General features: G+C 32.1%; 1 protein-coding gene across 1 annotated transcript; it reads left to right on the top strand.

Moving 5' to 3' along the window:
* Positions 1-9,258: 9,258 nt before the first annotated feature.
* On the top strand, positions 9,259-11,122 carry LOC114272560 (GATA transcription factor 5). The gene is made up of 3 exons (XM_028214283.2): positions 9,259-9,694; positions 9,791-10,156; positions 10,262-11,122. Exons 1-3 carry the CDS (start codon positions 9,578-9,580, stop codon positions 10,919-10,921), a joined length of 1,143 nt encoding a protein of 380 aa, XP_028070084.2. The 5' UTR covers positions 9,259-9,577; the 3' UTR covers positions 10,922-11,122.
* Positions 11,123-26,027: the final 14,905 nt, after the last annotated feature.

The raw sequence follows: 26,027 nt of genomic DNA, 5'->3' as shown, positions 1-26,027 counted from the left end.
CTACTCCACGTATTAACCCACCATTTCAATGGCAGTGCAAACACCAACATAATGACAATCTTGCAGCTAGAACTAGGAACAGGAAACACCAAGGTCCTAAGCTTCCAGCCTAGACCTTGATAATTTTTCAATCGGCTTATCTGTGAGTAACCATCACCGTAACCAATGACAACATGTCTTGCCAAACTTTTGTCGTAGAAGACCTTCTTGCTGATATCCCCAATGTCATAACCGTGCAATCCACTCCATCTTCTTATAGTCAATCTAATATACTCATGCCTCCAGCAAACATCTCAGAAGAGAAGCACGCAAGGAAAAAGGACCAAGTTATTGCTGCCAAAGCTGAGGCCATTGCTAAGGCTGAAAAAACAAGTCAACATGCCCTGCAACAAAGGCTATTATCTTGACTGGATGACACCCCTCAAAAAGATGTTTGTCCCCAAGGATTCTCCCCTCCGTGATATGGCTCAGCTTAATGTCCCTTTCCCCTCTTCTCCCAATCAATCTGAGGATGGAGCCAAGGAAGTAGAAGAGGTCGACGACGAGGAGGCCGGAGACAAGGAAGAGGCCGAGGCTGAGGTTGTTGAGAAAGAATCTGAAGCTGTTGTTGGGGCCAAGTCCCCTACTCTGTTGTTGGGGCCAAGTTCTCTACTCTAAATGATCAAGTCCTAGACTTGATTGAGGAGGACGAGGATGAGGTCTCCAAGAGCACCTCACCAAAGAAGGCCGACACTTCTGAAACAGAGATCACTGCCGTTGCAAAAAGCCTGGACTAGACTCTTCTAGAAATCAATGTCAAAATCACGGCCGAGAAGTCTGCCCAGCTGTCTGCTGAGACCGAAACAATGCCAACTGCCGAGGTTGTATAGTCTGATATCAATGCACAAGATCCTAGTACTTAGGAATTTTTCTTTCCATTGTACCTTTTTCTTTGTAATTTTCTTCTCTGTTTTGAACAGTATCTGTTTTGTCAAACCGATGTGCCTGTTTATGTACTTGAACAAGCTGTCTTTTCAATGCAAGCCTTCTATTTTCTTCTAAGTGTTGAATATTGCTTTCATCATGTATGCTTACCATTTTTCTTCTATGCTTTGCATGTTTTCATACTTAGAATATTTTGCATGTCTTCAATGTACACCTTAACTGTGTAATCTTCTCGGTGCGGAATACTTCGGCTATACCCACTAGCAGTTTTATCTCAGCTTTGACCTAACACTTGAAAATATTTATCATAATATTTTCATAAGTGTTACTTACAACTTGCCACTTTACTCAAGTCCTCTGTCTTCTATTATTTCAACATAACCTTGGGTTAACTTCAACTTGTAAACTTTTCTTAGAATTTCAACAAGTGTTAAACCAACTTCCTTTAACATAACCTCGGCTTAAATTCAACTTGTAAATTTGTCTTAAAATTTCAACAAGTGTTAAATCAATCTTCCTTTGACATAACATTGGCTTAACTTCAACTTGTAAATTTTTCTTAAAATTTCAACAAGTGTTAAACCAATCTTAGCTTGTAAATTCTAACTGCCAAGCATCATTCTCCAGCCCTCTGTCCTCTGATGTGAACTTAATTTCCACTTGAGTTCTCATTAAGCATGTGACTTTGACCTTGTCGTCGAGGTCAGATTCAAACAAAGACTGGCCGAGGTTATCAACCTTGGTCTCTTTGTTAATCTGACTGATATGCACTTAGTTCCAATCTGTGTCTGATTCTGCCGATATGACTGGTCCATGTTAATCCAACTTAGTTCAACTCTATTATATGCAAATATAATTCAACTTTGCCATATAATAAGTCTAAGTTAATCATCATGTTTCGCTTAGAAACATCGCCAACTTAGTTCAACTCTATTATATGCAAGTGTAATTCAACTCTGCCATATAATGAGTCTAAGTTATTCGTCATGTTTCGCTTAGAAACATCGCCAACTTAGTTCAGCTCTATTATATGCAAGTATAATTCAATTCTGCCATATAATAAGTCTAAGTTATTCGTTATGTTTCGCTTAGAAACATCGCCGACTTAGTTCAACTCTATTATATGCAAATATAATTCAATTCTACCATAAAATAAGTCTAAGTTATTCGTCCTGTTTCGCTTAGAAACATCGCCAACTTAGTTCAACTCTATTATATGCAAGTGTAATTCAACTTTGCCATATAATAAGTCTAAGTTATTCGTCATGTTTCGCTTAGAAACATCACCAACTTACTTCAACTCTATTATATGCAAGTGTAATTCAACTCGGCCATATAATAAGTCTAAGTTATTCGTCATGTTTCGCTTAGAAATATCACCAACTTAGTTCAACTCTATTATATGCAAGTATAATTCAACTTTGCCATATAATGAGTCTAAGTTATTAGTCATGTTTTGCTTAGAAACATCGCCAACTTAGTTCAACTCTATTATATGCAAAAGTGTAATTCAACTCTATCATATACTGAGTCTAAGTTATTCGTCATGTTTTGCTTAGAAACATCGCCAACTTAGTTCAACTCTATTATATGCAAGTGTAATTCAACTCTGCCATATAATAAGTCTAAATTATTCGTCATGTTTCGCTTAGAAACATCGCCAACTTAGTTCAACTCTATTATATGCAAGTGTAATTCAACTTTGCCATATAATAAGTCTAAGTTATTCGTCATGTTTCGTTTAGAAACATCGCTAACTTAGTTTAACTCTATTATATGCAAGTATAATTCAACTCTGCCATATAATAAGTCTAAGTTATTCATCATGTTTCGCTTAGAAACATCGTCAAGTACTGTAATCCGAGATCTGCTCACTTAAGCTGAGCTCTTGTCTTCTCGGACTTAATCTTCTAGGCTGAGATCTTGTCTTCTAGGATCTGGGATCCGGGATCTGGAATCTGGGATCTGCTCACTTAGGCTGAGCTCTTGTCTCCTCGGACCTACTCATCTAGGCCGAGATCTTGTCTTCTAGGATCTGGGATCCGGGATTTGCTCACTTGGGCTGAGCTCTTGTCTTCTAGGACCTACTCATTTAGGCCGAGATCTTGTTTTCTAGGCACCAGTTTTGGTTGCTGGTGCCGGCATGTCTTGTAATAGGGATGTCGGCTGCATCATGAGATTGACCACTGTTTGTAGATCTGTCAACCTATTTGCCATGTCTTTTAATTTTGTCGTCTTTTCTTCGGCATTTGTTCCTCCATACCTGAAGGTTGCTTTACGGTAGTACTTATCTCGGCTGCTTTCTTTGGTGTGTCTCCCTTTTGGTCGATGTTATTCTCCCCGAGATTCTGATCCCGTGCTCCTTCATTACGGTTTTCTTCTTCCACATTTAGATTGGCAAGTTTACTGCCCCCACTAGGGATGTCGTCCCCAATCTTTTCTCCCTGCTCGTTGTTGGCCATTTATTCTCCTTAAGTTCCCACAGACGGTGCCAAATTGTGGGTGTTGATTTCCGACCACACAACCAAAAGGGGGAACTCAACTGTAGAGCACTGGCAGAATAGATTAAGCCCGAACAACCTGTCACAGAAATATAAAAATCCCGCGGTGGTTCGTCCACCCAGGGGCACTCCAACGATTAAGTCAGTAAAATATCTCTAAAAAATAACCAATAGTGCTTAACTCACTAGATAGAGCATAAAAAGCATACCTTAGACCTATGAGGGTACCTTCCTTTTATAGCTAACACAAACCTAGTCCCAATAAAAGTCTTGCTTCAATGGACTCTGGATTACTGCTAATCTTGGACTCCCAGTAGGATTGAGATAAATTCTCTAAGAATTTATCTTTATGTAAACTGAAGTCATCTCCCAATCTATGACTCTAGTTTTCTATCCAAATAGATAGTTTGATGTCATCTAGGACTTTAGTCCTCTATCCAAATATCTCAGATTTTGGTATCCCCGCCGAATACTTCGGCAGTGTCCCAAATATCTCGACAAACATGATCTGCTCACGTGGTACCTCGGCTAACAACCTTGGTCACGTGGACTATCTAAAAAATATGTCCCCACACCTAATATTATAAATTTATAAAATAAAAAATATGCAATATTTTCATAACAGTTACAATTCCCCAATGGTAGGAATAAAGATAATGTAAACCTCCTAGATTGCCCTTTGTTGTCCTTGGCTTAAGGCAAAAAAGTCCAGCCTTACCACAAAGAGAGTATAAGTGAAGTGGAGGAGGGTGGGAAAGAATCATTTCAGTTCGGCTGCTTGATGACAAAAGCTGGCCAATTATAGTGTTTGTCTTGGTCCCTATGCCACTTTTTTTTTCTTCTTTTTTTCTCTTTACTTCCAAGGCATGCCTTGTCCCCAACCCTGACCATCATCAAGGACACTACCGTAATTTTCAATAATATACAAATGTAAGGGGGAAAAAAAATCACGAAAAATATAAACATTTTTGAAACACAATTTTTTTTTTTTTTTTTTTTTTTAACATTGAACAAAAAAATACAACGACTAGTGATGTTGATTATTAATTTGAGTAATTTTTACTTTTTTATTTTTTATCTGTAGAGAATTCTTACTAGGACTGTTTGTTTCAATTTAAATGTACTGATTATGTTCTCGTTTGGCAAATTAAGTTGGGAGGTTAAAAGGTTAAAATAGTTATTAAAAGATAAAATAGGCTGTTAATAAAATAAAATGTTTTATCTAAACTACAATCATTTTTTTTTTCCCACAAAAGTTAAAAGCTTAATCCAAACAAAACTTTTTAACCGAGTCTAAAGCAATCATTTTCCAAGCGAAGCCTATAACTTATTAACAAATTTTGAGTTTATACTATATTATTTGGTGTAGTTTTTGGGCTCTTTTGGGAAGATGTTTAAGTCAAATTTTAGTTTTTAATCTATTTTAGATCATATCACCTCTATTTTTTGCCACTATTTTTTTTTTAAAGTTATAAAGCTAGTTTTTAATTAACTTCTCCAAACAACCCTCTGTTTACTACTTACTAGGTATAAACAGTTTGAATAAGATAAAAGAAAATAATTATTGAAAGTTGAGAGATGTATGCTTTTAGCTTATGTTGTCTGATTATCAACTTTTAACGTATAATAAGTTGCATCAAATAGACCCAATATCCATTTATTTGGTATAACATGTGAGGAAAAAAATTAATATAATTTCTCATTTGAGTGAGAAAATAAAAGATAAGATTGTGTTTTTTTTTTTGTCATCATATTACAATAAAAAAAATGCAAAATATATAATATGAAATCAATACGAGAAATACCTCCAGTCATATATTTTGCCTTTTTCTCATTTTTTACTTATTGAGTTCATATAATTTCTGATAACAAGCAAAATATAAATTTATCAAGTATTATGAAGATTTTATAATCAATCAATTTATTTTTTTATTAAATCTCACTACTTTATTTGTAAAAATAAAAATAAACAAAATAAGAGAATTATCTTTCTTACAATTACTTTTTAAATTTATAAACTAAATATGAGAAAGAGTTTTATTTCTATTCATTTCTTATAATTTCTTACTAAATCATCTCATCCAAATAAACTATTAATCTCCTAATGACATGTAAGGTTTTTATGTTTTATCCTTGGTGATGTACCATATATATACCGGACTTTCCACGCACGCAGGCCGTTTAGGCGACAAATAATTACAAACGGAAAAAAGTAAGAAATGATAAATAAGTTTGAGTAAGGTTGGTCAAGTATTTGAAGATTTTGAACTCAATTCGAATTAACTCGATTACATAAATAAGCCAATCTTTGAATGTTAATAGAAAAAAAATATGGTTATGAATAAAATATAAGATACTATTCATATTATTAATATATTTTATTAATGGAATATATTAATTTGCAAAACACTAAATATAAATAGAAAAATAGAATACATTTATACAATATATTCAATATATATAGCATTATAATATAATTAGATAATAATTTATATATAATTATCTTTATTAATTTATTCCACCTAAGTTTGAGTCTGTTGAACACTCTACTCGATTAAAAAACAAGTTTAAAAATTTTGCTCGAACTTATTTTTTTAACAAATGAGCTCAGTTTAAATGAGTTTGAAACGGGTGAAATACAAAATTAAACTCAACAATCTTTTAGCATACTAAACACAAATCAAACTTGAAAATTAAAGCACGATCTTTTCATCTGTTCAAAGCATTTTGATTACTCAAAAAAAAAAAAACGAAAAAAGAAAAAATAGGAGCCCAGAAAGTGAGCTCATAATTTTGCCTAAAATAATGATGTGTGGGCTAGATTCATTTAGTGTATGTAAGGTTTATGGTTTAGGTGAATCTAAATCACACAATAAATTTTTTAGGTATAATTTATGGGATTGTAGAGCTGTTGACAACTTGAAAGTAGCGTAGAAGGTGATAGGAAAATTAGAAAGGACAAGAGCGGGAATGATGAACAACCACAATGGGCAAACCATGTAATAAAGTAGTGCTTCTCTTCAATTTATATTTGTGGATTGAGCTGTTGAGTTGAGTCCGTGGACTTATCACAGGTCTGATTTTAATAATTTAATTTATTTATTTTGTAAATTTATAAATTATTTATAAAAAAAATCTAATTATATTTGTTTTTAAAAATAGATTATTTATTTTCAAAATTATTTTTATTATCTATTTTTTCTGCAAAATAACATGACTATAATTGATAAATCAATATGATTTTAATCATAAATAATCTATACATATAGGGCTCACAAAATAAATAAATTAAGTTATCAAAGTTTGGCCTGAGACTTATAGACTCAATTGGACAATCCAAACTATAATTGAAATCGAAAATGACTGGTAGCTCGAAAAGAGTGGCTCGATTTTGGGTCGAATTCGAATTCAAAGACAGAGACAGAGGAGAAAGAGAGAGAGAAGAGAGGAAGAAGAGAGGAGAAGAGAAAGAGGAGGAAAGAGGGAGAAAGAGAGAGGAGGAGAGGAGATCGTCGCAACACCACCGTCGTTGTCTTGCCGCCGCCGATTGTCGCAGCATTACCGCCGTCGCCTCCGGGCCCGCCTCCGCCTCCTCCTACCCCTGTGATTATGCCCCCTCCAGTCCTCCTCCTTCCTCCTCCTCCTTCCTTCTCTTCTCCTTCTCTTCTTCTCCACCCTTCTTCTTCTTCTTCCTTTTGCAACAAAAACATAGGAAAAAAAAGAAAAAGAAAAAAAAAAGACACCAAAACGACGTCGTTTTGGTGTCGAGCCAAACTCTTCCGAGCTACGTAGCGGGGTCGAATTGAAATTTTGAGAGAAACCCTGGTTTAAAAAAAAAAATACTCCATCTTTCTTAAAATATTAGGTAGCGTTTGGTTTAGTTTTGGAATTGTGATTCTCTTTTTGGAGTTGTGATTTGAGTGTGGAATTGTGAGTTAAGTTTTGAAAAGAGAAAATTTGTTTGATTATGAATTTTGAAAAAAGTTTTGAAAAGTGTATTGAAAGGAGTTTTTGAATTTTGAAAAAAGTTTTGAGTTATATTTTAAATTTTTTGGATTTATTTTTTTTAAATATTAAAAAATGTTTAAGAAAATTTTTATTTATTTAATTATATAAATTTTATTTAAATATTTTTAAATTTTAAACATTTTATTTTATTTTGTAAATATTTTAATTTTTAATTTTAATATTTTAAACTTAAAACACAACTTCACACCGTAACCAAATACATAATTCAAAACTCAATTCAAAAATTATTTTCAAAACTCATAACCAAACACATAATTCGAAACTCCACACTATTTTCAAAATTCTACATTCAAATCATTAACAACACATAACAAAAGAATTAAAATATTTAAAAATATATTTATAAAATAAAAAGTAAAAAAAATATTTAAAATAAAAAATAATTTTAATTTTTTTAATATTTAAAAAATACAACACATAAATGTATGAAATATAGTGCACATTAAAATAAATAAATAAATATTTAAAATGTAAAATATTTACCCTAAAAAAATAAAATTAAGAAAATTTTTAAATATTTAAAAAAAATAAATCCAAAATTTTTCAAGGTACAACTCAAAACTCTTTTCAAAACTTATAACGAAACAAATTTTTTCTTTTGAAAACTCAATTCAAAACTCACAACTCAAAATACGATTTACATTTAAATCATGATTCTAAAAATAATTTTAAAAAACAAAATAAAATATTTTTTTGAATTTTTTCTTTTAAAATAGAGTTTTAAAAAGAGTTTGATTTTGAGTTTTCAAAAAAAATTTGAATTAAATTTTGAGTTGTGTGTTTGATTATGAGTTTTGAAATGAATTTTTGAATTGAGTTTTGAGAAATTTTGAGTTGTATGCTTAGTTATGAATTTTGAAAAGTAATTTGAAAATTTTGCCTTTAGAATCATAATTCCAAAGACAAACCAAACATAACCTTAATTTCTTTTGAAAATTTTAATTTTTTTAATAGTACAATTATTACACTTTAAAATTATTAAAAAAGAAACTAATATTAATACTTAAAAAAAGTTTTGAAACGAAAGGAGTATTAAAAATATAAAATATATAAATTAAATTAATTTTAAGTACGATTCAAATCACATAACATTTAAGGGTCGTTTGGGATGTAAGTTGATTTTTTAAATATTTTTGTCTAGGGTTAAAAAGTCTTATTTGGGATAAATTTTTTGATTTTTTTTTTTGACTTTTGTAAGAGAAAAAATAAAATAATTATGATTTAAATGTAACATTTTGTTTTATTAGATTAAAAGATTTATTCTGCCTTTTTGTAACTATTTTAACAAAAAAAATACTCATTTAACTAATGCCAAACAAGGACTAAATTTAAAATTTGAATATTTTATCAAAATACATGAAATCTCAAAATCACGTAATATTAGTCAAAAGCTAACTCTTATAAAAGAAGTAAAGTAAAGGTGGATAGGAAAATTAAAATCACATAAAACAAAGTTTGGCGGTTTCGTGGGTAATATCACATTCACTCAAAGTTGGTTTTTGGTGGTGGGCCGGACTACTACTCCCCCCCAAAAAAGTCTAACACAGGATTATTTATTAATTCAAATTTCCCAGCCATTTTTATTTGAAAAAAAAAAAAACACAATTCAAATTCAAAACTAAGAAAAGTAAAAAAATCTAAGAAGAGAAAAGTTAGGCATCATGAAAATTTTGTCATGAAAATGATTATGAAAAAATTATGATCCTTGGATTACCTTAATTAGTGTGTGTTGCTTTATTCTAAGTGTAATCCAAAGGTCACAAAACTTTCATGATTATTTTCATGACAAAATTTTCATGATACCTCCCAAAATTAATTATGAATTTTGGTCCGACATGTCATGGCAATGGCCTGGCTGTTTCTTCTCTAACCCATGACCCATAAAAGTCAGGTCGTCCTTCAACAATGTCTGTCTTTGTAATTTCAGAAATAGGAAAATATATTAAGAAGTGCCGTTACAGATCGATGAATTTACAGTAACGTATACACACCAACAAGAGGAGAGAGAGTAAGTGAAATAATAAATAGAGAGAGATTATTGAGAGATAAAAAGAAGAAGGAGAAACAGGCACTTTTTAGACAGTACTTGGGCAGAAGAACGCTTAAAGCCTCCCTCTCATTCAATGCTTTACCGAACTCACCATCCCTTTTTCTTCCCATTCAACCCTTTTACCACCTCTTCTATACCCTCTCCTCCTCCTTCTGCTTCAACCACCACCACCATCTCTCCTCCTATTCAGGTAATTTCTCTGTAATTTGTTTTGTTTTTTTTTTTTTTTAAGATTGTTAGTTGGATAGCATGTGTAATGGGTTCTTCTGGGTTTTTGTGGTTTTAGGTTGAACAAGGGATGGAGCATGTTGAAGGGGCGTTGAAAGGATGTTTTAGGCCGGACATGGCGGCGAAAAGGACCCAACATCATGCGATTTTGGACGACTTGTGTGCGGTTAATGGTCAAAGCGGCGTCTCAGGGGACGATTTTTTGGTGGAGGACTTCCTTGACTTCTCTAAAGGAGGTATCGAAGATGGGTTTTTCCAAGCAGAAGACGAACCAGACCATGAAGAAGAAACCAAACCCTGTTCTCTCTCTGTTGACAAAGAGCAACAAGCAATAAACAAAGAGAAGGACTCTGATCTTTGCAGAAGCAGTTTCTCCGCCATTGACGATTTTGGGTCCGTTCCTTGTAGCGAACTCAGCGTTCCTGTAAATCCCCCTTCTCACTCCCTCTCTCTCTCTCTCTCCTCCCTCTCTCTCTCTAAATACTGTTTTTATTGAAGGGTTTTGTGTTGGGTGTGACTGAGATTACAGGCGGATGATTTGGAGGGCCTGGAATGGCTGTCTCATTTTGTGGATGATTCCTTCTCGGAGTATTCCCTCGCCGAAAAATTGCCGGAGAACCATGAGGAAAACCGGTCCGAACCGCCGGAAATTCCGGTGCCAACCAAGCCCTTCTTCACCACTCCGGTTCAGACGAAGGCGAGAAGCAAGCGGGCGAGAACCGGCGGCCGAGTTTGGTCACTGGGGTCTCGTTCCCTGACCGAGTCATCGTCTTCCAATTCCTCTTCCTCTTCTACCTCTTCGACCTCGCCTCTCAACAACGCTTGGCTCATCTACACCAGCCCGGTTCAAACCGCCGAGTCACTCCTCGGCCAACTACCGCCGCCGGCCAAGAGGCAGAAGAGAAAACAGGAAACCGGCGGCGGGTCCCAGCAGCCGCGGCGGTGCAGCCATTGCCTCGTCCAGAAAACCCCCCAGTGGCGAGCCGGTCCACTCGGTGCCAAAACACTCTGCAACGCCTGCGGGGTCCGATACAAATCGGGTCGGCTGTTACCCGAGTACCGCCCCGCTTGCAGCCCGACGTTCTCAAGCGAGGTCCACTCCAACAACCACCGGAAAGTGTTGGAAATGCGGCGGAAGAAGGAGGTGGAAGACGGAGGAGGGTTCGCTCCGCCGGTCCAAAGTTTTTGAAGACGGGTTTAGTTAGGAAATAGATTAGGAAGAGAACCGGAAGAGGTTGAACCCGGTTGGAATTGAGTCGGTTTAGTTGCGGTTGTATATTCGTGGTTGGTGCGCGTTAGGTTTGTAGTCATGTAACTGATTAGCGGAGAGAGTGTAGACTTTTAATGTAACTTACCTATTTTTATAAAAAATTTATTTATTAATGCTTAATATCATTTGCATTTCCGTAACGGGACAGATTTATATGACTCTGTTTGGGAAGAAAATTTGTGGTTACAATAGTTATAAAAGATAAAATAAATTATTTTAATCACAATAAAAAAAATATCATATTCAATCTATAATTATTACTCTTTTTTCATAAAAAAGTCAAAAAAATTAAAAAATCAAAATTTTTTTTTCTAAATCAAACTTTTTAACCCAAATTAAAAAAGTCAAAAAATCAACTCACTTTCCAAACCAATCCTTGAGAACAGATTTCTTAAATTTTACTTTCCTCAATAAAGTAACATAAAATCCTGTTTAGATTATACTGATCCAGTTGCACAATGTATTAAGGTGGAGATTGGATTAATAGTTACGTGATTAATAATTCATTATTTGGTTTAAAATTATTGTTTCGGATCATTAGTCTTAAATATGTTAAGGGTAGATTTGGAAAGTGGATTGATTTTTTGACTTTTTAATTTTTTTAGCTATTTTAGCCTAGGCTAAAAAGTTTGGTTTGGGAAGGATTTTTTGACTTTTTAACTTTTTTAATTTTTTTTGTGAGAGAAGAGTGTAATGATTATGAATTGGATGTGATGTTTTGTTTGTTATGACTAAAATAGCCTATTTTGTCTTTTATGACTATTTTAGCCACAAATTTTCTTTCCAAACAGACCTAAGACTATTGTGTCTCGTGAGGGGGTGTGACACAAATGGGAGAAAAGGAAATATGAGATTAAGGGATAAAATGATCATTTTGACACTCTACTATTTAATTATGTATTATATTTAATAAAATTTAAATGTTTCAATATAAAAATAAAATAATTTTAGTTAATTTTTATTAATGTTTTATTTATTTAATTTTTTAAAATAATTTTTTATAGATATTTTATTGATGTTTTATTTTAAAATTTTGTTTATATTTTATTTAATTTCATTATTTAATTATTATTATTTTTTAAAATAAATTTATTTAAAATTTTAATTAAAAAATAACATATATTTTTATTGATATTTAATTTATTTAATTTTTTTAAAATAAATTTATTTAATTGTAAAAAAAATAAAATAAAATAAATTTTTATTAATCTAGCTAAAAATAATTAAAATATTAAATATATGTTTAATATTGCTATTACTTAGTAAATAACTGAAAATGATAAAATAGTTATTTGAGTATTTATCTTTCTTCATAATATTCTAAACAAGTATAAGATTTAATAAAATAGTCTAATCCAGACATCTAATCCCATGACTAAACAAACATAGGATGCAAATTCAGTCTAACCAAATAGTCTGAGAACAATGTATCTCAGTCCGGTGGATTCCAATCTCCCCTTATCCAGTCTATCCAAACAAACACACCCTAATAGAATTTAATGATGTCTTCGTTTAAGAAGAAAAATATATTCCATCCATCTTAAAATATTTTGTTTAATTTTTTTAGTAATATAATTATTATATTTTAAAAATATTAAATTTTCAAAATTATTCTCTGACTTTTTTTGGAAATATAATTGTCATAATTAGATTTTAGCATTGCTACATTCATCAAATTTGTATAGTCCAAACGAGTTTCTTCTCTGGAAGAGACTTCTGCATGGGAGTCTCATTTGGACAAATTTGGACTAAACAAATTTGATAAAAAAATCATTAATCATTATATTTTTCGTATATGAATTCAAAAGAAAGTTAAAATAAAAAAATCAATTTATTTTTGTCCTTAATTTTCAAAAAAGATTAATATTTTGAAATGGTGGGAGTAATTCATTGGTAGATTTCCCATTACATATTTCATGGGGTTTAGAGATAGACATATTTTGATTTTTTAAAAAAATTTTACAAGAGAAAAAGTAAAATAATTATAATTTAGATATAATATTTTTGTCTTATTAATTTTTTTAACTATTTTATCTTTTAATTGACTAAATTAATACCAATTATCTTGTCAAATGGGGGCTAAGCAGATTTGATTAATAAAACATATGGTTTTTTAACATTAGAAGAATATACGATTTTTTTTTTCAACAATGATAGAGACCACTAATTTTAGAACTCTAAAAAGATCACTAATGAGATGGCACTCAATAAAAAAAAATACAACACCAAAATTAAAACATCAAATCATTTATGGTGAGACCTACTGTCACATCATTAGTGGGAGCACTAATTAATGCTCTACTCATTTTCCTTTTTTCTTTTTTTTTTCAATAAGTTGTTCATTTGTCCCTTAAATTAGCACACAACCCAAAAAAAAAAAAAAAAAAAAAAAATAGCGCACAGCTTAGCCCCGTTTGGCAGGTTGGTTTTAGGGTTTAAAAGAGTTATTAAAAAATAAAATAAGTTAAAAAATAATAAAATAAAATGTCACATTTAAATCATAATTAATTTTATTTTATTCATACAAAAGTAAAAAAATTCAACTTAAATAAAACTTTTTAATTCCAAACTAAAAAATCAAAAAAATAACTCAGATCTCAAATGAATCCTTAGTGGTGTTTTGAAAAATTGGTAAAAAGTTGACTTTTTGACTTTTTTTACAAAAAATTAGATTATTTTAGATAAAAAAATTAATTTTTTTAAACCAAAAAAATTAAAAAGTAAAAAAACTGACTTTTTACCGATCTTCCAATATCTCATCGGATAGAGTTTGGGCCGTTGGGCTGCCACGCAAAAAATTAATTTATTTAGCTTATTTTTATTTTTTTTATTTTTCCAATGTTTTTAATATAATATAAGTAGATTTTTTTTTTTTTTTTGAGAGAAACAAGATTATTAAATAAATTATATATATATATATATAAACCAATAAAATAGTTTTTAAATCATGGCTAAAATGAAGTTTAAAGTTGCGTTTGAACCATGAAATTTGTTATAGATTGGCAATGCGAAAGGAAAATGCAAGAAAAATAGAGAAAAAAATTTCAATTCACCGCCAATTTAGAAAAAAATTACATATCAATAGTAAATTTTTTAAACATTAATAATTAAAATTTTAAAATTTTTAAAATAATTTTTCAAAAGACACTGAATTATAGTTTCCTTAGAATTTAACTTACATTTTATTTACATGTCTTTTATGTTTTTTCTTTTCTACCTTTTCAAATCCCATTCAAATTTTTGATTCAACAATGCTAGGTAGCTCAAAATTTTGTGATACAAATGGCTCAAATCACTCAAAACGACGTCGTTTTGACAGATTTTGAGTGTAAAATGACGTCGTTTTGATAGATTTGAGCTATTTGAGCCACAAAATTTTGAGTTATCAAACATTTTCCTTTTTGATCCCAACATGGCAACAGTTTAATCGTCAATATGTTTACCTAGCGTTGTGGTCAAGCCCCGTTTAGAAATTGATTGTTTTAATTAATTTTTTGATTTTTTAAAAAAGAAATACAAAAAAACAGAAGGAATAATGTAACAATTTATAATAATTTTGAGGTAATGCTAGAGACCTACATATTTAATTCCCAAATGGAAAATGTTATACAAATAAAAAAAAATTTACAAACTTTTCTTACAAATTGAAGTGGCATGGATTGATACAACTTTAGAATGTGAAATGAGGCCTAACTTACTAATATTCTAGGTGATACATCAGTTTGTAAGGAAAGTTTGTTTATATAGCACTACTCTTTCCAAATTCATTAACAATAATGTGGTAAAGGATTAGTGGTCTGAATAACAAATCAAAAATTGACACCTATCCTGATATATCATTGTGAGAAGAATTATGAATTCTTTTAAAAATCTAAACTATTTTCTAATAATTTTTTTTTATTTTTTTTTGCTAATTAACCACCCTGTGAGTTTGAAACGGTTCAAGATTCTGAACCCCCCCTACCGGGTTATGCATCAGACCCCAACATCCCGAGCATCACTTTTGTGAGAGAGAGGGAGGAGAGAGAAGAAAAAAAAAGTATATATATATATATATAATGTGTGATCACAAATCAATTGGAGATTGTGAGGGTCAAAAGTTGGGTTTTGGGGGGGGGGGGTGTTGGGTTTTCGAGTTGTTAGAAATTGGACGCCTATGTGGCATGACCCTTTGAACCTGAACCTTTTGAACCTTATCCATATAAGTTTGAATTTGAATTCAAAACTTATTTGGATAACCATTCAGGATATCTATATCTATCATATCAATAGATATTGATAGATGGATAGATTGATATATATGTGGTTATATATCAGATTATATGGTTAATCTATGAGATACGTATATCAGATATACGTTATGTGGTTTTTACCTATAACCATTTTTCCCATGCTCTCTCTCTGACTCTCTCCCATAAAAGAACGATCAAGTCATTTTGCATTGTGACTTGAGTGGGTGATACTCATTTTGTAGTATCACTCCACTGCTGGGTTCGTTGTTCAGATTTTGGAAGCATGTGATTTACCTACGAGGTTCTTCGCTACAAGGTATGATTCTGATATTTTTTCTCGCTGTAATATAATACTTTGATTTACATTGGTATTAGAGCCTAATATGGGTATTTTCGTGCTTAGTTGTATGCGATAAAATATGTGTATAATTTTATACAAATATACATACATATTATTTGCATGAAAATTAGATTGAGAAAGTGATACATCTCATTTTTATGTCTATTAAATGTCATTTTTGAGACTATAAATGTATTTATTGCGAAAAGTGGAGTCCGGCAGTACTAAAATTAGACCAGAAAACACCGTGGAAAGCGGCGCGTGTGCCTCACGCTATATAACGCCACCCAGCGGTTCCACGCGCTTCGACGCGCCACCACGGGCACTCACGCGCTACCACGCGCCACCACGCGCTAGGCACTCTTCCCACGCGCTCCACGCGCGCGCTGTCCACGCCCTTCTCACGCGCGCGTTAGCCGCGCCGCTTCATGCCGCGCCACGTGCGCAGCCACCCGTGCGCCATACGCCGCACCGTTGTTGAGCCGCCTCGCGCCAAGTTGCGCTGAGTTGAGCGGCGCGAGCCGAGCCGAGCCGTTTTTCCCAGTTGGCTTGGTTCTAAGGCTCTGTTTGTTCTTTTTTTAATTCTGAATTACGTTAAATGGTCATAAGTAATTCGTTATAGCTTTGTTTTAAGCATGGTTGGTACTGTTAGATTCAGAATTACATTTTCTATCTTCTGTAAAATTTTGAAAATTTTATGAAAATAAAAAATATTTTTCCTGAAATAATAATTTATTATTTTTGCTTTAAAATGCATCTGGTGTTGCATGATTAAGTTTCTGAGGCTGAATTTTTTATTGTAGACTATTGTTGTAGTTTACTATTTACTGGTATGGTTATTGCATTTTAACAAATTCTGGAATATTTATTTCTAATTTTATGTGTGTTTATTAGTTATTTAAAATTCCAGAAAAATTCAGGAAAATTTCAAAAAATTTCAGAATGATATACTTTCTGTTATGGCATAATCTGAATATTAAATACAGCATATTGTTATTTTTTGCATATGTTGTAATTAGAATAACATGATTAATTATTTTTTTATTTTAATTCCATTATTAAATGTAACATAGAATGAGTTGATTGTGAATCTACATTATGATGCTATTGTATGGAATTAGAATATTTTATCATGCTTTTAGACATGCCATAGTCAATGGGAGGTTATTCGGTTGAGAGAAATCTTTGTAGATTAACTCCCGAAAACCAATATTTTGCGCATAAATTAAATTAAATTTTGGATAATTGTCACCTGTGGCGCAAGAGATGATTACAAGCATAGCGGATTTTCAATCTTACGACTTGTGTAATACTGTCACTATTTAATTTAGATTTTTGTGGCAAAATTATATTATGCTAATCAAATTAATCCCAATGCGAATTTCTCTCTAAATTGACCTAGCTTATGGAAGTTAATTGGTTGACCTAGACTTAGTAAAGATGTTCAAATGTGAACAATGTAATCCCATTCTTTAGATGAGCAAAAGTCTTGGAGACTTTAGGTCGAGTCTTAATTGAGGCAAAGTAAGGAAACATGACTCAAAGTCGCCGTGATTTTGTTGCCTTGTTTGGCATAATAAAAACTAATGTGTGCGCTATGGTTAGCGGCACGCTACGTAGTTTTGGTAGGCGAGTTTTGGAGTTTTGAAATTAGTAAGCCCTCAATAGATCTGTATATGATCTTGACTATTGAGCTGCGCGGATTGACTTTGTAATTTGACTTGTAAATAATGTTACATCATTAGATGAAGTAACATTCAAGAGTCATGTCATCCAAGAAATGCGGGCTTAAATAAATTAGTCATTAAGTTTAAGACGAATAGCCAGTATGAGCAGTGTTTTGCTCTCTACCTAATTATTGGGAGTGGATAGAGCAAAATTTCATGCACTATAATAGTGTGCATTGAAATATCACGTGAAGTTAAACGATTAGCGCTTAGAAGCTGCAAAATCTATTAACACTAAGTGAAAAGATTAACGCTTAGAAACTGTAAAATCTATTAGCATTGCCAACTTGTCTAAGTCTGGACACTTACTGTTTCCACACTTGAGTGTGAGACATGGGAAGGGGCTTCTTTGTATGATTCCTTAGCTAGGCTAACGTTTTTGAATAACGTTTAACACTAAGCGCAAACGTTGCGGCATAGTGATAAAAAGGTCAAGGCCGACAAGGTTGTTATGACTCTAAGAATTTGACGCATCGCTTGTGAGAGCATTGTGTTGAATTAGACTCTTTAGCCTAATTCGCGTTTAAGTTACTTTGGAGCTGTCATAGTTGATAGCTTATTCTCTCCTTCTTGTGGATAGTAGAATTAATTGCAAGTAACTATGAAGCGAGAAATAGATATGGCAAGAGGAGTATCGTCATCTTTCAACTAGATTCAGTAAAGTGTATGGAGAATAAAATTGACTTGAAGGTACAGGGGATTAGCACTTACTAGTTAAATTTGCAACTTAGGCGCACTTGATATCTCCATGACATCCTTTTATGATCTAGTGAATATGAATTAATCGTGAGTCATTACCTAGTTGGGCCTAAACCTTTAAAACTTGTCTTCGAGAACTCACACATTAAGATGATTGGAATTAGTTTATGGCATTGGTCATGAACCAGTGGCTTATTATACTTAATTACATTAATGAGATGATGACACGATGGTTTCAGTAGGCCTTCTCGGGCCCACTCGCTTATGACATCCTGCTCTCATGTGAATGTGTAACTTTGTTTGCAATGGGTGCGCACAAGTAAGTAGGAAAGCCGTAGAAGGTCATTTGTTTTGGCGCATTTAGTCCACTATGATATTCGCGACTAGATATGTGTAAGGGTATGATAGCTAAGCCTCAATCTCGACACATTTATAGATTACGATACACATCTGAGTCAAGACTATTTGATCTCCCATAAGTCAAAAGTTTTGAGATGATTTTTGACATTGCACATATGAGGTTGAGATCAATTAGATAACAAATTTCGTTCTTTTAGTTTTGACCAAGGTGGCGAGTATCTATTTGAGTTATTTTTAGAAAACTCTGTGAAGAGAGATGGATGCTTAGAAAATTGATTATTCCTAGTACTCAACAATACAATGGTGTAGTAGAGATAAAGAATTAAATATTGTTAATGTTAGGTGGATAATGGTGCAAAATATTTCCCAATTGGAAATTGCACTAGTTTGTTGCCTATATCCCTAACTAAGTGCCCTCTATATCAGATTTTACACTCCATTTTGAGTAATAGGTTAGCGGAGAGCCATCTATGGACGATCTGTAACCGTTAAGCAGCTTATCTTTATTTTACTTCTCATAAGATTGCGAAGTTAAGACCTAGAGTTCTATAGCGCATTATTGTATGCTGTCTTGTAAACATAAAGGGTCGTGTGGCGCATTATTGTATGCGGTCATGCAAACCCTCCGAGTCATGTGCATATAGGTAAGCAGCTTTGTGGTAGTGTAACTAAGTCACATAAAGTTTTATTAGTAAAGGTGACGTGAATAGAGTTTTTGGAACTCTATAAGATAGAGAATTCCAAGCATAGCGCTCTATGTAGCCTAGTTGAGAATGGAAAGAAATTTCCAATATCCTAGGGACAGTGGGAGCGATGTGCCTACTAATGGATTACTGCATTAGAGAAGAATACCCTACATTCTTAGTTACGTGGTAGCGAATGTGAAAATTTTCCACGTCATCACTGGGTGATTGAGAGGGAAACATTCATGATTGCTCCGCAAGATGATAAAGAGCCTAGGATAATGCCTAAGGCTCTAGTCCCCTATTTTTAGAAAGTAGATCAATGTTGCGCAGTTTAAGACAAAGTCTTTGATGATTAACCATTTTTTATAATTTGGTTGACTTTCCATTATGACGCAAAACTGTTATAAAGTTATGCGTAATTTGGATAGTCATTGTTGAGGCATAAGGCTCGCTACATACCGAAAGGTCACACCATTGAAGAAAGTGTAGACCATGAGAAGACTTCCTCCTGGGGAGTGAGGTTGTTTTGACTTAGGCTATGATTGACATAAGTTCGGAACATTGATTTGTGGACATTGTAACCCAACTTTCTCGTTAGAGAATTGGATAAGTAGATCCGTAGGGATTTACCTTCTGCTTTAATGGTGAAAAGTTAGGAGCGCAAAAAGGTTGCTAGTTCCAATAAATCTTTTACAGCCTAAAACAGTTATCCAAATAGTGGTTTTTAGATTTCGTCAAGCCATGATAGGCCAACGATGATCGATGAAGACCATTGAGGCATGATCAATGGTCCAAAAGAAGTTTTTCCTTACTTAGTCATTATGAGCCAGGAATTTATAAGGTTGTCGCCACCTAGGGTGGGCAGTCCTCTATTTTAGATATGATGGACATGGGTGATGTAATTTATATGCTCGGATGTACGATCCTTAGGGATTGCTTTGGGAGAATTCATGTTTTGTCTTCGATGATTTACATAAGGAATATCCTAGAACGATTCTAGATGCAAAATTACAAACCCATTGACTTACCTATCGGTAAAAGTCAGAGCATTAGCTATTGAGTGAATCCTCGGATTGTCTTTGAGAGAAACAGATGACCTATATTCCTTGATCTTTTCTTTGTTATGGGAGCCTAAAGTACGCTATGTGGGCGTATTCGGCATGATAAGTATTATCTTTTTGGTAAATGGTCAACTGAGTTGTTTAGACATTGACCTTGCTCATTAGACTGTGGATAAAATGCTTTACTAGTAGTATATTAATTTGCTCCTTGTAAGATTCAATGCGCTAGTTGGGCGCATCTGCGCTAGTTGGGCGCATTAAGAATGAACGCAAATTGGTCACCAAAATATCTTTAGAGAGGTTATTGCGCAAGAGGTAGCGATCTTAAATTACTTCATGTGAGGCGCACATGGTGGATTCCGTTGTATATATTTATCGCAAGAGGTGCTGATAAGGCTTATGTTTGGAATCTATAATTGCGCAAGCTGTGGTAATTTTTTTTTTAAAAATCGATCACTTATTTTGAGATGATGGGATGTTGACACTATTATGGTTTGTGTCATAATGATTAGCAGATGATGATGTCAGCAGGCAAGATTGGCTCATTCACACGAGCAATCGCCCTTGGCGCTTGGGAGTGAGCAAGGATGAGACTAGTGATTTATTTTTATTTGGAGCCAAGAGAGGCTTGAATAATCCACTATGCATGTCGCCTTGGTTACAACCAAGATGAGGTCGTGTTAAGGACCAAACATGGATGTTAGTACCCACTTCCCATGTTGTGCCTGTTATGATTAGCCAGATGCGAGATCTCATTTGGCGCCTGGAAGGCGAGCAAATAGAGAATTCGGGTTAGGCGCTAGAAAGCGACTAGACTAATATCTGTACGATGTATTGAGTATGACGTCACTCTTTATGGAAGAGTTACTCCATCGCAGCATGTATTCATACTATAGGTGCTTGGCGACCGAGTAATGAGGTGAGAGAATGGATCCCTGTTTCCTTACCGTATGAGTCTTACGTGTCATTATTGATATGACTTTCATTTATGTACCCTTTTGTGACTTTTGACTATGTCATAAGGTAAGGGGTTGATGTTCTGCTACTTTGGTATGTTGCCTGCGGTCATGTATGGTTCGACCTTAAGGGACATCACTGGGAAAACGGTCAATCCTAAACTAAATGGCATGAAGCCAAAGGGAAGATCATCTAGTATTACACCACTGTTGTATATTCACTGCCGGCAACTCACATCGCTCTGTATGAGAGGCGGATTGAGTGTGAATATATTGTAAGAATTGAGAGGGTCAAACATGCTCCTTTTTGAGGGATTAGAGATGTTTTTTTTGACCGGTGTAATTAGATGGGTCTAGGGTATATGAGACACTATTTCTGTTCTTTTTGGATTGATGTCTCTATGCTGGCTCATTTTGAGTTTCTAGTATAGAGCTCCCACATGCAGGTGTTCTCAGCAGTCGCACGGTGCATTGGCTAGTATGAGATTGTTCTTTTTTGGGGAGATTGAGATAAGAGATGTGGCAATATCATGCCAACTCATGTGCGAGTGGGAGATGTTAGAAATTGGGCGCCCATGTGGCATGACCCTTTGAACTTGAACCTTTTGAACCTTATCCATATAAGTTTGAATTTGAATTCAAAACTTATTTGGATAATCATTCAGGATATCTATATCTATCATATCAATAGATATGGATAGATGGATAGATTGAGATATATGTGGTTATATATCAGATTATATGGTTAATCTATGAGATACGTATATCAGATATACGTTATGTGGTTTTTACCCATAACTATTTTTTGCATACTCTCTCTCTGACTCTCTCCCATAAAACAACGATCAAGTCATTTTACACTGCGACTTGTGTAGATGATACTAATTTTGTAGTATCACTCCACTGCTGGATTCGTTGTTCAGATTTTGGAAGCATGTGATTTACCTACGAGATTCTTCGCTACAAGGTATGATTCTGATATTTTTTCTTACTGTAATATAATACTTTGATTTACACGAGTATTATTGGAAAAAAAACTGCTTATCTAAAGGCCGTTGAAAAGCGAAAATGTCATGAATAGAGCAAGCACAGGAGAGGTGGGGTGTAGGCATTTCCTTGCAATCCTCAACGTTGAGTCCGTAAAGTTGATCCATGATCAGGCAGAATCAACGGTGAAGATTCAACTGATTGATTCTAAATGCAATGTCAAACACTGAGAAATTTATCATCACAAGAAGAGAGAGGAATGCAGAGGATTTTTTTGATGTCAGTCTCGTCCTGTGATCGGGGGTACTGTTTGGCAGTATTAATCTATCTTCTATCTCCCTGTGAAAATGTTATCTTCGATGCACATACATACAGGTACAGAATATATGCATATATATATATATATGAATTTGGAATGTTGATATGAGAGTAGCTACGGAGTATGGAGAGTATGGACCACTCACTCTCTCTCTCTCTCTCTCTCTCTCTCTCTCTCTCTCAAGCAATCCAAAAACCCCATTAAAATGTTGAAATTGACTCTTTTACCATTGTATATGCATATATATATGAATTTGGAATGTTGATATGAGAGTAGCTACGGAGTATGGAGAGTATGGACCACTCACTCTCTCTCTCTCTCTCTCTCTCTCTCGCAATCCAAAAACCCCATTAAAATGTTGAAATTGGCTCTTTTACCATTGTATATGCGTATGTGTAACGCTTTGTGTATACATAAAGAAAAAATAAAAATATACTAAATAAATGATCAAATATTTTATATTGTAGATTCTATTTATATATATGTAAGATATTTGATTATTTATTTAGTAAAAAATTTAAAACTTATAACATTTTTTAAAACAAAAACCATTTCTTCTTCTGCATTCTTTGGGTGAGCTAAAGAAAAGAGATTTCAACTTTTCTGAGAAAAAAAAGCGGGGTTAAAATGTCCATATCACTTGCGGCTAAAAGGGACACCATGCCTCTACTTTACACCTTATTTGTAATTAGCTGCCGGACACAGCAATGTATGTACAAATTTTAAAAAAATATTATTTTTTTTAATTATAAAAAATAATTATACATCACAAACTCATTAAAAAACAGATAAAAAATATTTAGGTAACATTTGGTAACATTTACAATTTGATTCATGTTTATAAAAATTTTATAAATTGATTTTAGTTTATTTTTAGAAAAACATAAACTACAAACGTATTTAGTTTGAACAAAATGTTTGAAAATTTTTAAAAATATATTTGTTCACACCTAAAATATTTATAGTTATTTTTTATGACAATAGGATCATACACATTATGATTAAAAAAATTAATTAAAAAAATAATTAAAAATAATTATTATTTGAAAAAAAATTAATTGAAAAAAAATTTATTCGTTAAATTTTTAAATTTTTGTTTAAAAACCAACGTAAACTCATTTTTTGAGTTTATATTTTTTCTTCCAATTTACAAACTGTGACAACTATTTATAAACTAAAAAAAATTATCAAACAAATTTTTATGACAGTTTTTAAAATTTTTGTAAATATAAATTGAAAATTGAAAACAAAATAATTACCAAACAGGTCCAATTTTGATATAAATAAAGTAAAATAATAATTCTTGAAAAATTAGTACTCTTTTTTAAAAACTACAAACCAAAGATTCTTAGAATAATTATAGTCAAAGAAATTTGATATACACAAAGAAAAATAATTAATTACAGTGAATTTTTTTAACATAAACGAAATAAAATAATAATAAAATATTTTCTCAAGGAACTTGATAACATAATGGAACTTTTTATGTTTTTTTATTTTTTAATGAAGAAAAAAAATTATAATTAACATTAGTACATACAAAATACAAAAATAAAACCCCAGGCTCTTAGAACACTTACAATCGAAAAGATTTATATAAAAAAAATTAAATAACCATAACTACAACTGAAAAACAAGCCAAAAAAAAGCTTTTTTTAAAAATACAATAAAATTAAGAGTACTTGGACACACAAAAAAAAAAAGTTACGTAAACAAATAAATCAATTTTTAAAAAATAGAATTTATATACAAAAAAATAAACAAAACTTAAAAAGGTGAATATGAACAAAAAAAAAATTAAATATAAAAGTAAAAAAATTCACAAAATAAAAAAATATAAACTCGACTCTTATAACACTTATAGTCAAAGATATTTAATTTACCAAAAAAAAAAAAAAGTTAAACCTATTAACATAAAAAATATAATTAAAAAAAACCTTAAAAAATTGGGGAAAGTTAGGAAAATATATTTCTCCAACTTTGTGTAGTATGAGAGGTCCAAGATGTTTTTTTCTGTTAGGTAAGGTCCCTCAATATTTTCAAAGAAAAAAATTGACACGGAGAAATTTTGCATGACTCAGAAAATTTTTGATTCTGACTCAAAGAAATTTCAATTTTCACAGAATTTTTTTTAAATTTCTCTATTATAATCACAGATAACTTTCAAAATTTCTCTATGAAATAAGAGAATTTTTTTTGTGAAAATTGAAATTTTTTTTTAAGTCAGGCAAAAATTTTTGAATCACATTTTCTCTATAAAAATGTTGAGGAACCTTAATTACTATGAAAATATTGTATGTCATTTATCTTATAAAATCTTAATATCAAAGATCTTAAAAAAAATTCTCCAAAAAATTGTTCCTTTTTTAAAAAAAATAAGAACAACATTGAATTCTTTCTTTAAAGAAAAAAAAGACACCCCAAAAAATTAAGAAAATAAACAAACAAAATTTTAAAAAAATAACAAATCCAAGACTCTTATAACACTATAGTTAAAAAGATTTGATATACACAAAGAAAAATAATAGTGAACCTTTTAATATAACAAAAATAAAAAAGAATTGATTTTTTTTTAAAATAAAAAAACACAAAAAACAACATTATAAGGACACAAAATTATTTTTTATATTGTACTTTCTTTTTCCTTTCAAAAACCTGATAACATAATAGAACTTTTTAAGCGGTAGATTTGTACTTTGGATAAACACTCCAACTTGCAACGTAACCATAAGATCAACAATTTGAAAGGTCTTTCTAAAAAAAAAAAAGAAAAGAAAAGAAAAGAAAAGAAAGTTTTTGAATAGAGAGATGTGATACAAATCGAGGACTTTTAGAACACTTACAATCAAAAAGATTTATATAAAAAACAAAATAAAAAAAAGTTTTTTAAATTAAAATGAAGAGTACCGAATTATTATTATTTCTTTTAAAAAAAAAAGTGGAGTAAACAAAAAAAATCAATTTTTTAGAAACAAAATTTATACACAAAACAAATAAAAGCTCAAAAAAGTGAAACAACTCAATGTAATTTTTTTTTTTAAAAAAAATTAAATATAAAAATACAAAAGCATAATAATCCAACATAAATTACAAAAGTATAGAAAAAACAGAAAGTATACATACCCAAAAGTGATTTTCAGTTTTGTGATCTTGATTGTCTTCTCCAACTATCCATCATCAAAATACAGTATTAAACAAACAAACCTATCAGAAATTTCCAATTACCTAACAAAATTTAGGTAAAAAAAAATAAAATCAAATATGGGTATTCGAAAAATTAATGTTTTACCATGAATAGAGGGAAGGAAAGATGGTAAAACTGAATTGAATCTGCATAATAGTTTAGGGAACATGGAAAGTGGAAAAGTCCAAGTAGTTTATATTTCAAATTGCTATATCTCTTTTGAGGTGGAAAAACATGGATGAATTATTATTTATATTTATTTATTATTATCTAAATGCCACATAACAAAAATTTTAAGAGTCCAAATAGGTGTTTACTTTTACAACTTTGATAGAGACTCTCTCAATCACCAACCCCCACCACCCCCCACACACATGGGGTTGGTGATTGGAGGTAGAGATTTTAAAAAAAAAAAAAAAAAAAAAATCTGGCCAATCACAGGCCAAGGAGGTCGTGGGGGTCACTATTTAGGGG

This window comes from Camellia sinensis, chromosome 1 (assembly GCF_055761805.1).
Source record: "Camellia sinensis isolate YWXY chromosome 1, ASM5576180v1, whole genome shotgun sequence".
In the NCBI taxonomy this organism is placed as follows: Eukaryota; Viridiplantae; Streptophyta; class Magnoliopsida; order Ericales; family Theaceae; genus Camellia; species Camellia sinensis.
The sequence above is the reverse complement of the archived record's forward strand: the minus strand, read 5'-3'. Positions and strand labels throughout refer to the sequence as shown.

Bases quoted from the DNA above. Each gene is read 5' to 3' on its own strand.
- LOC114272560 (XM_028214283.2), top strand. From the start codon at position 9,578: ATGCTTTACCGAACTCACCATCCCTTTTTCTTCCCATTCAACCCTTTT. The intron at 9,695-9,790 runs GTAATTTCTCTG...TTGTGGTTTTAG, and splicing joins CCATCTCTCCTCCTATTCAG to GTTGAACAAGGGATGGAGCA. The intron at 10,157-10,261 runs GTAAATCCCCCT...CTGAGATTACAG, and splicing joins GTAGCGAACTCAGCGTTCCT to GCGGATGATTTGGAGGGCCT.